Source organism: Anneissia japonica, unplaced genomic scaffold (genome assembly GCF_011630105.1).
Source record: "Anneissia japonica isolate Jap-2015-1 unplaced genomic scaffold, ASM1163010v1 scaffold724_len3256291_cov202, whole genome shotgun sequence".
NCBI classification, from domain to species: domain Eukaryota; kingdom Metazoa; phylum Echinodermata; class Crinoidea; order Comatulida; family Comatulidae; genus Anneissia; species Anneissia japonica.
Window position 1 is genome coordinate 124,869 of NW_022744966.1, and position 13,023 is coordinate 137,891.

At 36.0% G+C, this 13,023-nt stretch overlaps 1 protein-coding gene across 1 annotated transcript; it reads left to right on the plus strand.

Annotated features, from left to right (window-relative positions):
• Positions 1 to 4,623: 4,623 nt before the first annotated feature.
• On the plus strand, positions 4,624 to 12,567 carry LOC117119821 (iroquois-class homeodomain protein irx-3-like). The gene is made up of 2 exons (XM_033264758.1): positions 4,624 to 4,781; positions 10,344 to 12,567. Exons 1-2 carry the CDS (start codon positions 4,766 to 4,768, stop codon positions 11,435 to 11,437), a joined length of 1,110 nt encoding a protein of 369 aa, XP_033120649.1. The 5' UTR covers positions 4,624 to 4,765; the 3' UTR covers positions 11,438 to 12,567.
• The last annotated feature ends 456 nt before the right edge of the window (positions 12,568 to 13,023 follow it).

The following is a 13,023-nucleotide window of genomic DNA, read 5'->3' on the forward strand; positions in this document are numbered from 1 at the left end:
ATTTTAAAAAACTGCAATAACAATAATCCTCATTATTATCATCATCATCATCATCATGACGACGATTATAGGATTTATTGAAAGAGGAAATTGTGATGATAAAAATATTGCTCTAAAATATTGTTTATAAAAAAAATGAAAACTGCAATAACAATAATCAACATTATCATCATCATCATCATCATGACGACGATTATAGGATTTAGTGAAGGAGAAAATTGTGATGATAAAAATATTGCTCTAAAATATTGTTTATTGTGATGCTTATGTTTATTTATGTTATAATCAATGAATATATTCTACACAAACGAAAACAAACGGGCTCAGTGAAATTCCTCATGACCGCGATGTCATTAACCGAGACGTCATTATCAGATGGGCAGAGAGAATGGAAATCTAATTAATGATCTCATTTCGTTTCGTTAATAAAAACATGTTTTCTAGTGTTAATTGTTATTGGACTTTAATCCTGTTTACTTATTATTATCTCCGCCAAATGTAGAGGCTATATAAACAGATAAACAAACTGTTCAAATCTAGGATACAAACAAGGCTGATACAGTATCGGTAATACCGGTACCTGACCCATTGCAAACTCTTTATTAACATCAACAGTGTATTCTGTTATAAAAAAGGTCGGATCCAGTGTAGCGACATGTTTGATGTAATCAGATCAATATTTACTACAAAAGTGAATAACCTTTCTGACATTACTTCAAGCTTCAAGTTATGTTGACACGCATTGTTGTTAAGTGTAAATCTCACGTGCGTACGTCATATTGTGAGACATTCTTTAAAGGTGTTGGTGCAAACGCACGCAACACGCTGTAGGGGGCTTACTAGCAAATGCATTGATGCAGCGCGTATACAAACCTTAAGCTGGGCGCACACTGAGTCGTACGGTACGGTCGTAAGACGGATCCATCTCCGCTCTCCGTAGCGATTAATGACGCGACACCGTCTGCTGAGAGTTGATTGCAGACTGAGTGGATTGTTGCGTGCGCCTCGTTGGCTACTTTCTCCGTGGAAATCGCGTCGGTCGAGGGCGGTCGGCACAGGGTGCATGCCTGCTGCCCGGCTTTAGCCTGCAGAATACTGGTGATGTCATTGGCTTTTCTAAGCGTATCCGATGACCATTAGAATCGATGTGCAATTATGAAGTCATATGTTGGACTAATAATGCCAACAAGAATCACTGTCAGGCGAATAACACGCGATACACTATTTTCATTGATGACTCAACAATTAATAAAATCAATTCTCAATAAATACTTGACAGAGTATATTAGAATACTGGTACATTAATATAATTTAAACTCTTAGTGAATGCATTTAACACATTATTTTGTCATGATGCACTGTGTTAGTTCGCGCAATAAAAGCCACGCCTATGAGATTTCATTCGGGGTTTCCATGAAGCTTTAGTCTCTAATTAGCAGCTTTAGTCTCTAATTAGAATAAAAGACATTTGTTAATGTGAGACCACAGAAAATGGTCTTTACTTGAAGAGGGGTCTTTAATTAGAGGGAGACCTGCAAAACAAATACAGTATTGCCGTAAAGCTAAAACCAAAAACATAATAAAACTATACCTCCAATTAAAGACCACATTTCTGTGGTCCCATATCAACAAATGTCTTTTATCTTTATTATTCTAATAAAGATGCTAAAGACCATGGAAACCACGGTCCCAAAAGTGGTCTTTAATTGGAGGGAGACCTGCATTTTCAAAATAAGTCCATCAAAATTATTAAAATTATATTGAAATAGGCCATACTGAGTGAAATTCACCTAACGAACATTTTTAAGATCGATATTGTACACTTTGTTCAAAGGCGTTGTCTTGAATCTTGTCGATCCTATAGTATTTTTTTATATGTTTTTTTTATGAACAGTTCTTATCCAAAAAACAAACTTTTTTGACAAAAGGCCTAATTTTGTTAATGCTAAATGAATACATTGAACATTAATTCAACGGCGCGGAAGGTTTAAAACATATTCTTGGTGGATTGGTGTAGGTGCGTTGAACCCAAGGGAAACGTCCCACAGGACTGCGCTTCTATTGCCTGGATTATCACGCTTCCACTCAACACTGAACACAGGAATACTCACAACATTGTTCATTCCTATTCATACCCGTCTCTGGAGTTTCAATAGAGGTGGATATAAGGCGAAGAGAACGCTCAGAAATCTAAACCCATGGGTAAGACCCCGCAGGCATATTAAATACTTTCGAATGAAAAGAACTGAGATTTAATGAGGAAAAATATTAGCACAATATACCCATCAAGCCTAGTTTGCTGTTTACCAATCCGAGCGTAAAGATGTCGGATGAAAGTTACCTAATTTGTCTTAAAGTGGCCAGTTCCATGAGTTATGACGTCACAGTCGCGCATACAGTATATTCTAATGGCGGAGCGCGAGCGCGTAACGTATCTATCGCACTGATTCAGTCACGCTGGTAGTCCTATAAGCTATATTCCAGATTTGAATTTATAAATGCTGGCTCAAGTTAATGAGCACGTCATCCCATGGGAGCGCTACTTTAATCTCATATTCTTTAAATACCGTTACCTCTACATTGACAGGTACGTAACTTGGCAAGCTATTACTGATGTGTTAAACGAACCAGTTAGCTTTTGTTCAAAGTGCCGCTCAGATTAAAAAGGACAGTTTACACCTGACGAAGTTTCGTAATGGCACTTGATATGAAACAATTGCAGCATAGAAATGTTACTATATTCTTACAAATCACGTATTGTCGCAATACTTTCAGATTTACATTCTCTAACGCTACTTACTACATTACTCAGGTTTTTTAGCAGGTATTCATGACAAACTATGTCATATCTGGCTTCAGTCTAAATATTTAGGTACTTTCAGGGTACATTTGACATTTGTTTTTTTGGGGGTATTTTTCATGACAGGCTTGAAAGAGAAACATTGCCTGCGGTAAACTATAAATTCTATTAAACCGTTTTGTATTATTTTTCAGCCAAATGTGTCTTTCCTGACTTGAGAGTTGTTTGTTGGCTTTACTCCAGGAAGTCCCATCACAAAGCCAATCTTCTGGGGGAGTCCGAGTCAAACCAAGTGTTTTGTATCCGATAGCTTTCATTTTGCTTTGTGATTTTGTTTATGCGTCTAGTTCCTCTGGGCCAAAGCTTAGGCAAATTACACAATGTATACCGATATTTATGCTCTTGTTTCCTCTTAGGCCTACGCGTAGCAATAGCGGAAGTCTTAAACTTTTATTAATCAATTTAACATATAAGCTTAATTTGTGTATTTATTTATTTCGGAAACAGGTAAGTAGATTTATCCCCAATCATAATTACAACTTGTTTGCATTAATTTTATAACTTTTCTTAGATTTTAAGATAAACATAATAAGCTTTGTGAAATCATAGCGAGAAGAAGTACCGTATACTATATAGCTATCAGGGCTAACAAAATTGATAAAAACAGTCATAAATGAAAAGATTAATTACGACACTTGTCTATGGTAACCCCAAAAATGAGAATAAGAGAGAGAACTGGCCTATTAAGTCTATAACTAGTATTTTGAAAAACATGGGGAAAAAATGAGGAAGTGTCAATCGTTAAAATATTTTAGCTTCAAACTGGCAACTTTGACACCCCAAAAGAGAACCAGGTTTCTCTGTGCCTCTTTGCATTTGATTCCCCTAACTTAAAAATCTAGGCCTAAGCCTAGCCTGCCTGACCACAACCATCAATCGACAGAGCGCTGCAGCGCGTGAGTAATATCATAGTTATTTTGACAGATGAGTAACGCCGGCCTATAATGTGTGTGGTCACATCTCAGTACATAGTATTAGTCAGATCTTAGAGTCGCTGGCAATTAGGTCAAATAATAGTCTACTATACAGGTATTAGGCCTAAATTTATAATTATACAGGTAAGTACATCATAAAGTTAATGACATGTTTTCATTTCACGTGTGATATGGTATAGCCTATTTTTGATGATGATAATAATAATAATAATAATAATAATAATAATAATAATAATAATAAATATAATAATAATAATAATAATACTTCTATAATAATAGGCATTGATTACCGATTCCTTTATTTATTTATTGATCCATTCATTATTCAATTAATTAATTCATTGGTCCATCACCCATTCATTATTGTAATCATTTGTTGGTGTTGTGATCAAGTATAGTTCTACCAAATATGTACTACTGTCACGTTTTACAAATACTACTGGGATAACAACATGTGATATACCAGAAATTATCCTCAAATTAAAAAAAAAAGCTAAGACAATGACAATCGTGTATAGAGACCGAAAGAGCAGGCAATGCTATATAACGTCCGTTCATTTGACTTGACTTTATTGTCAAAAAAAAAAAATGGCAACACCACTAGTTGGCGTGGTTTCGTATTTGTATATAATTTATTACAATTACAGTAGCATGAAGAGCGGGTAATTTACCGCTGTACATTGGATGAATCACATGCAATAGTAACTGCTAAAATAATAGATGATCACTGTTTGTGAATCCAAAGTGCTGATTGGTCAATCCAAGCAGTAATTCATAGTTTACGCCCGGATGTTAGATGCCAACATGTGCTCCTGTCATAATAGACTCGTGAGCAATGCATACTTCATTCATTCACTGACAGCGCGTAGACGTCGAGTGTGTTAACGGTAATTGACAGAAATCTTGGATAATTTCTAGGTTCATTACTGAAAACAATCTAAGTAATTTTTTTGGGGAAATACAAATCGTCATGAGGATAAGAAAAGGTAGGTTTGTGTGTATATTTTTGTGTCTGATATTCGATGCACTGCACGTTGTCATTTGAATGCGGTTTCCTCGTGTGCTATACTGTATAGTATTATTAGTATTAGATTGACGGACGCTTCAATATGTTATCGCTGTTATAATGCAAAACATCGTGGTGTGTACTATGCGCTTTGTTTATAAGCTATAGGATTCCATGCATGTACAATGCATGGTTTATTAGTCATTTATTGTTGAGCTTACAGTACAACTCGAACTTATTTATGTCATTCTCAGATCTCCGACTGATATTGATAATTAAAATGAACTACTGTAATAATTTGGCATTTGCTGTTTCAAGAATACCATACCAATAATGTTTAATTTAAATTCAAATTACGTAATGGAATTTAGATTTTACTTATACGTGATAGGCAGGAGTGGTGTTACTCTCTGTTCGTCTTTGTGTATTATGTTCCACTTATATAAGAGGCCTATTGAATGATGTATGAAGGCCTACTTTAAAAAAAAAATAAATATATGTTTAATTGGATGTAAAAGACTGTCGTATATGTTTACTATTTTAGTATACTACACTAGCGTCGTGTTTTACTAGTTTGCCTTTTGATTTATCTCCATTGATTTCTTGGTGGTTGACAAGTTACAGTGGTTTACCTTGAGATGCTAGAAATGTAGTTAGTTTACTCGATAGGTGGCGAGGCGGGCAAACATTTGATCACTGTATTAGTAGTACCTACGTGTCCTTGCCGCTTCAAACAAAAATTCGACTACAGCTCGAGGGCCTTTATCATCCTTAATCATGAGCCTAGTTTCGCATTATGAACCAGCTCAATGGTACTAATTGTCCTGGGATTTTCGCACAAAAGATACCTACTGTACGCTGCTAAGTTGAACTCCTGCATAGAATTTATTTTCCCCCATGCTCTGTGTAGGCCTATTTACTGTACATTATATTCCATTCTAAATCTGGCATAACCATGTTAAAATGTTCAGACATACATAGCTTAAGCAGTGTTTACACCATGCTTATGATGGGGCTGTCATCACCACGCTTAAACATGTTACCATTCGCTCTTGAAAATAAAATGTGCATCATTACTCTAATGCATTCTGAACAACGATATGATCGCCGCTCATTGTGAGTGCCAACGCGGATAGATCCACAAATAAATGAGATCGTACTAGTAATAATTAATGCTAGACATTCGAACAATCTGGATAGATTGACGAGAAAACTGACTGCGCTACCATATGGTTTATACCATTCACTCATCACCAGCAATATGTAGATCATTATACAAATAGCTAATTCACGAAAGGGTGCGGGTATGGATGGAGATTGCAAACTCCAAACAAAGGCAACATCGATCGTATCTGCTTCTTTCGGACAAGATAAATGCAGTATCTTTAAGTTTAACTGCGCTTGCAGTTTATTCTTGTTTATTAAAACGATTACTGAAATGTGTGTGTTTTGACACATTGAAATTACTCTGTACAAACACAATATATTGTTATTTACGTTGGCTATGTTTGATTCTTTTGAAAACAGTGACATATATAATTCGATTGAAGGATGATCCCACTCGGAGTTCTACAGTATAATCTATACACGAGGGTATTTTCTTAAATGATTTAATAAAATAGGCAAGTGTCTCAATTAGACTCGGTTGGTGAATCTCAAAGGGGGTTTTGCGTGTATTTCGAGAGTACGTTGTAGCTTTTAATATTTATAGTATTTTTGTAGGCTCTTTATAATATCTTTAAAAAAATTACATGATTGTGATAAAACGGTAGAAACCCCGAATATTTGAAATTACCTGTCAAGAATTATCAACAATAGTCAGAATTTGTTCAGTCATTTGTAACGTCTGCACACAGAAAACGTGTCAAACGATGCTGTGATTGGCCAATTTCTAGCATCGTTTGAATCAAAATTTTAGTACTAGCAGACGATAATTTTGATCAAAAGTCAATGGCGCGTGCAGCGTTAATTTACTCGTCCGATTTGAAAGTTTACAGTAACACTATGCTTATGGGTTTGTGTTGGGGTGTACAGAGGCCCTACGATGTTTGAAAATGTCATTGGGTCGGGCTACAATAATATTTAATTACAGGGGAGTTTTTTGCTTAGCCTTTGTTTAAAACCTGAAATTTTACTAATTTACTGACAGCGTAGGCTTACTCTTGTAATAAAATTTATTGGTTCTTAACAGCAAACGGGAAGTGGTAACATTAGAGAAGGAAATATTCTCGACCTTCTAACATTCCCTGGAGGGGCGTTTTGACACGACAGTTCGTTATCAAAGAACGTCAGTACATGCTGTCTTTCCCCAACTCATGTCCCCATTTTCTTCCGGCCAGTATTTTCGTTACCATCCACCCTACGCAAGTTAGCTCTCTCACAAATCTAGTAGCACAGACAAAGAATTTACACATCCGCCCGGCTGTCCCTTTTTAATTGTCACAGCAAGAACACTTTTATAGCCAGGATCCAGAGAGTACCTTATCGATTTGCTTTGTTAGCGCAACTCGTGTTCTTCTTTCGATTGGATTAGAATCGCTATGAATCGTCGGAAAGTAAATTGTTTCGCTGTCGAGGCTTTGTCTACTGTTCCACCTGTTGATAATGCCCCTTTTCATAGGTGAATCTTCCGGCTTTCTGAGGTAAAATTCTTTGTTCGAATGACAACCGAAACGCAGGCCTATGTACAAACTTCAAACAGAAGCTAAACATGTTGGAATCCTGAACAAAGAAACGAAAATCGGCGAGTGGACAAGTCTGGTGACTGGTTCTTCGATATTCAATCAATGAGTTATTATTCTGTGATTATACAAACTTTTGACAACTCCGTAACATTTTTTAAAAGCATTATTGATTTGTTAAATTATATTTGCCCGTATACAATTAGTATCCGATTTAAATTTTAAGAGGCGCATGTAGTTATTAATTGTTTAATGGATGTAATTAAGGTAATCATTGATTACCTCGAGTATTCGTGGCGATGAATTTCGTGTTATGATCGCGGTAATTTGATTTGTATATGGGTGACGTCATTCAATTTTTATAAGTGAAACCTCTTCGTTAGTAATGTATAGGCCTAAAAAACATTTATACTACTCCAGAATTAAAATTGGTTAAGGCCTATGATTAGGTAGTAGACCTAGATAGCTATAGCCTATTTAGTAACTGAAATCTCAATGCCGTTGTCCGATAATTTGCCTGCCTTTGATTACAAGGATACGCGGATACTTTATTCATCCCACTACGGGGAAACTTCATGGCTGGATACAACAATGTGAAAAAGCATAAGACTATTTACTAATACAGTAGTAATAATAATAATATAGTAATAAAACTATTAGGGGCCTAATAATAATAATATTAATGATGATAATAATAATAATGATGATGATAATAATAATAGGACTATGATATATATATATATATTATATATAGGCCTATAGACATATATATATATTGTCTCTTATACACATCTAGATGTGTATAAGAGACAGACCATATGGTTTATACCATTCACTCATCACCAGCAATGTGTAGATCATTATACAAATAGCTAATTCACGAAAGGGTGCGGGTATGGATGGAGATTGCATTAGTCTTTGTTTGTACTCAAATCATGGTGTGAACAGACGCTAACAAAACACTCGTTCCTCCTGTCAAATTATTGCAACACCATCAGATCCGAAATTGATTTTACTCTGGTAGATTTCTGACAACTGGGTGACTTCTCATCGTAAAAACTAGACACCGCGTGCAGTAGCATGCGTCATCGCCAATATTGATAATAGACGTTATTGATTAGTTTGGCGTACAAGTCTGGAAGGAACGATCTCGGCCATATACGCGGACGCCCCACGTGGCGAACTATAGTACGGTCGTATTTTTTAATCATTAACCAGTAAAACAGATTTACCACCACCAAATCGTTGACATTACCGTTTATGATTTATTATTTATACACACACCATTGTTCAACCCAATTCAATGTTCGTATAAATGTACGATTTTTTAATATCGTTTTAGAGTTTTTAAAGGTTAATTTTCTACTAGAATTTGCCCCATGGCTATTTTAATTTTGAGTATTGCATTGTGTTCTAAGTAAAAGAACGGAAAACCCGACCAGCACAGCACGTGCTGGTTTCCCATCCCATCCACGTACTCATTCAGTCGAGCCAATCAGACAGCGTTCCGTGGCTTTCTTGTTTACTATAATTTTAATACAGGCATATGATTGTAACAATATTATCTAAAAAAAAAATGCAGCCATACGACTGGATTAAAAAAATGGAAATGCAGGTACTGTAGTTCGATTTGAAACCCACACATCTTTTGAAAAATGCTCATAATATAGGCATACCTGCAAAAAAATAATAAATAAAAAAGTAAAAAAGAAAAAGAAAAAAATCATTCAGTTTAATAGAAAAGGTATATATTATATTCCTTTGTCTTTAGTGACTTAATATTATAATATACCAAATTAATTACCGTACACTGTAGTGATTTTGGATTTATTTAATTGTCGCACAATTGGGAATAGTTCTATTGAGCTATATGTTTATCAAGATATTGCCGGTTGTCATCATTATCATTCAGCCGTCTACACTTAAGTGTTTGTTGTTTATTGCCACAAACAAACTCGTTAATTAATGTTAATTGGTGATAATTGCCGAACAATGACAGTTTAGTAGGCCAGGCAATCTAACGTAGAATTTATTCGATCAGTTTTCTAATAGCTGTTTAAAAATAAATGGAGTTATTTTAAATGATTAACGGGGTTAAATTTAAACATTTCTGATTTATAAACTCAAGGCCATTGCGTATGGCTATATGGTAACTGCAGTTACATTGTAAACTCATTAGAGTGATCACACTGGGTTTATCATTTTATTCCAAGAAAACTAGTTTATATGGTGTTCCTCGAAAGCCTATTATATCCTATGCTTTCATTTAATCCCTTGCGTATTTCCTTGTGTGCTTTATTAAATTCGGACTACAAATTAGTTGACCATCGTATTCTGACAGACTTTGATCGATTGCCTTTTTAAAATGTTTTACCAATCACCGAGTGTGACATTGTTGAGTCGACTTTTGTATGTACTTTGCTGTTCCAGGGTCATTCTTTGTGGTCAGTCCTCTTCTGAATGTCGTATTGACAGTTCTAAGTATCTTGTTGATTGAACCTTGAGTGCCTTCAACAAAAGTTTGAACATGAACGCACGGTGTTTGCGACACAAAGGGCACAGGATGTGCAACAATAGGGGGCCTACATTTCTTCTGTTGTATTGCAGATCGGTCAATATTGACCGAATCGTATATCTCGTCCCCGTGTATATGTCCCGGTCAAGGGATTGTTGAACCGAACGCATATTTATTTATTCTTCAAAACTTCTCAAAATTTGCTGTACATTTTCTTTACTTTCATTAGTCCTATAATAAATAATGCCTGTGATAAATACTCTAAATTCAGATTTTATTTTTTTTTTTTAAACAAATTTTAATGTCTGCAGTTGAGTAATATTGCGTATATTTCTTCCTTTTACAGTGAGTTCCAAGTCAATCGAGGCTGAGCCACCGGCGCCAATAGGGTCCGTGTTCCGAAAGCCAAACCAGTCCAGTGAAAAAAGACCAGCAAAGAAACGCAGAGGAAATCTTCCGAAAGAAGCTGTAAAGATCTTGAAAGGTTGGCTGTATGAGCATCGCTACAACGCATACCCAAATGATCAAGAAAAAATGCAACTTGCCCAGATGGCCAACCTTACCATCTTGCAAGTCTGCAACTGGTTTATCAACGCCAGACGGAGAATTCTTCCTGAAATGATTAGAAAAGAAGGTCGTGATCCTGACAAATTTACGATCTCTAGAAAGACTTCTTCGAAATCTAAGGCACGTAAAGAATCTGAAAACAGCGAGGAACCAATGGAGACGGACGATATATCCGAAGCTGACAGTTACGAATCGTCTGAAAGACGACTCACCGAGAGTGAAACCGATTCTACAAAAGACATTGACGACGACGATACAAAATCTGAAATTATCTCGCATGTTGATCGCCCTTACCATCCAGTAACACCACCTTATACACCCCCGCAGCAACTGGAAACTGTGCTTCCTCCACGACGAAGAACACCATCACCGATCCACCGCCCTCTTCCACATCGTGAGCTTCAAAGACCTCCAACGTCTTACTTATGTCACGACTCTCGTGAGCCACCACATCCATTCTACCAATTTTTGCCACAGCCAGCAAGGACAATGCGTCTGTCAATGCCTGCCATTATGCCACCACATTATTATGGGCTAGTGTATGGTCATCCGCAGCGTCATTGGCGCCTTAGGCACGAGTGCGAGACGCCTTTGAACCTCGTGGTCAGAAAGGACACTGAACAATCAAATGTTGACAACAGAAAAGACATTCGAGATGAAACGTGTCATCCTTCAGGAAAATATAATTTGAATTTACATCCGCGAGATAACGAATATGCCAAAGAAACGAGATGCAACAATGGAAATGCTTTGAGTAAATTTGACGTGTTGGTAGAAGCGGCAGTATCAAGGCGGGAAAGTGAACGGCAGACGACGAATCGTCATCGACCGACACATTATGAACATTCCTTTGGAGTTACTGTAAATGCATGATATGATTCATTTTTCTTAAATATGGGATTTTTTATGAACTCTTAAGAGTTTATTTGACTCAGAACGATATTCAACTCATGCCACGCATTGTCATCGTCTGACATTTGTGTATATGATAGCGGGGAAATCGATTTTGAAAGGGGTTTTTTTTTCTTAATAAAATAAAAGTAAAAAAAATATGAAATTTAAAGATGTATTAGATACATTCCATTCAAAAATAAACATTACACTTAAATTCTTAATTTAAAGTAAGGTAATCTATTTACTACGCGAACAGTACTTTTTTTGATATTCCTTACTTTATAAGTCCAGGCCTACTTATTTAAGCTACCGTATTTTGTAAACCCACCATCGACACACAAGGGTTCGAACATTTTTATCAACTGAAACGAAAAAAAAAAAAAAACTTTATAGAAACACACAGTACTGTAATGTAGACAATTAACATAATGGCTTCTAAAAATGCGATCGTGCGCAGACGCACTTTTGCTCATGTACAATGCGTGCGTACGCACGTGACTTGTCCACAATTTAATTAGCGAAACGTACTGTGGTAGGAACTGTATCTGAACAACTCAACAGTCGAAGAATACATATTAATTACAACCAAATAATTTATTATTCACCAATAAAAGGTGCTTTAAACCCGACATTACCTTGACTGCTCTAAACCAGTGTTGGCATTGACACGAGTCAGTGTGGTTTTATTTTGGCTATGCGCGCATGCGTAATTACGAATTCCAGTACATTAATGATCAATGTGTTCCATTTCCTACAACTCAGATTAAGAGTTTACATACGATGCAAGTTACCATACCAAACCAATTTGTATTTTATTTTAACGAATTACAATTTTTCTAGTGCATTCCCATCCAAATCTTCTTTCTCCATTTTATATGACACGACGTACGTGGCGCTTCTATAAGCTTCTTTTATAAGATTTAGTAAGCTATTTTGAAGATTGTTTATAATGCTTTGATAAACCACTTTATTTCAAAACAGGGCAAACAATACAGGTTGCTGTGTTTTTTATATTTTCGTTTTTTTGTGTAGATAATGAAACTATGGTTCCATTTGTGTAAAATCCAATGACTTTTGTCAATAAAATGATCGTGTTTGCATTTTGGTAATCTATCTCAGATGTTTCATTCTATGTGCGTGTTCTGACTATTCTGATTGATGCTAAATATGTCCTCACGTTAGTTTCAACAGCGCATGCCTATGTCGAAGGTCAAATAATATGCCTATAATAAACAAATAAATCATACGACCTACCGTAAAACTTCTGATTGAAACCCTGGGTCACTATTCATTTGTTTAGTTTTTAGGTTGGGTTGACATTAGAATTAACGTATAGGTTATTAATACGCATTTGAATTGTTATTAAAGTTACTAATCATTCGCACCCACCCACGACGTTTCATGTGTCGGCAATTCACACAAATAAAAGTAAAATATTGACTTATTTATCTAATACAGTTAATCCCATACAGTACCGGGTAGGCATTCTGGAGGGGTGGGGTGGGGGTGAGGAGAGTGTTTCTATCAGAATCTTGTTACGGTAGGGTATGTGATCGTTTGCATTT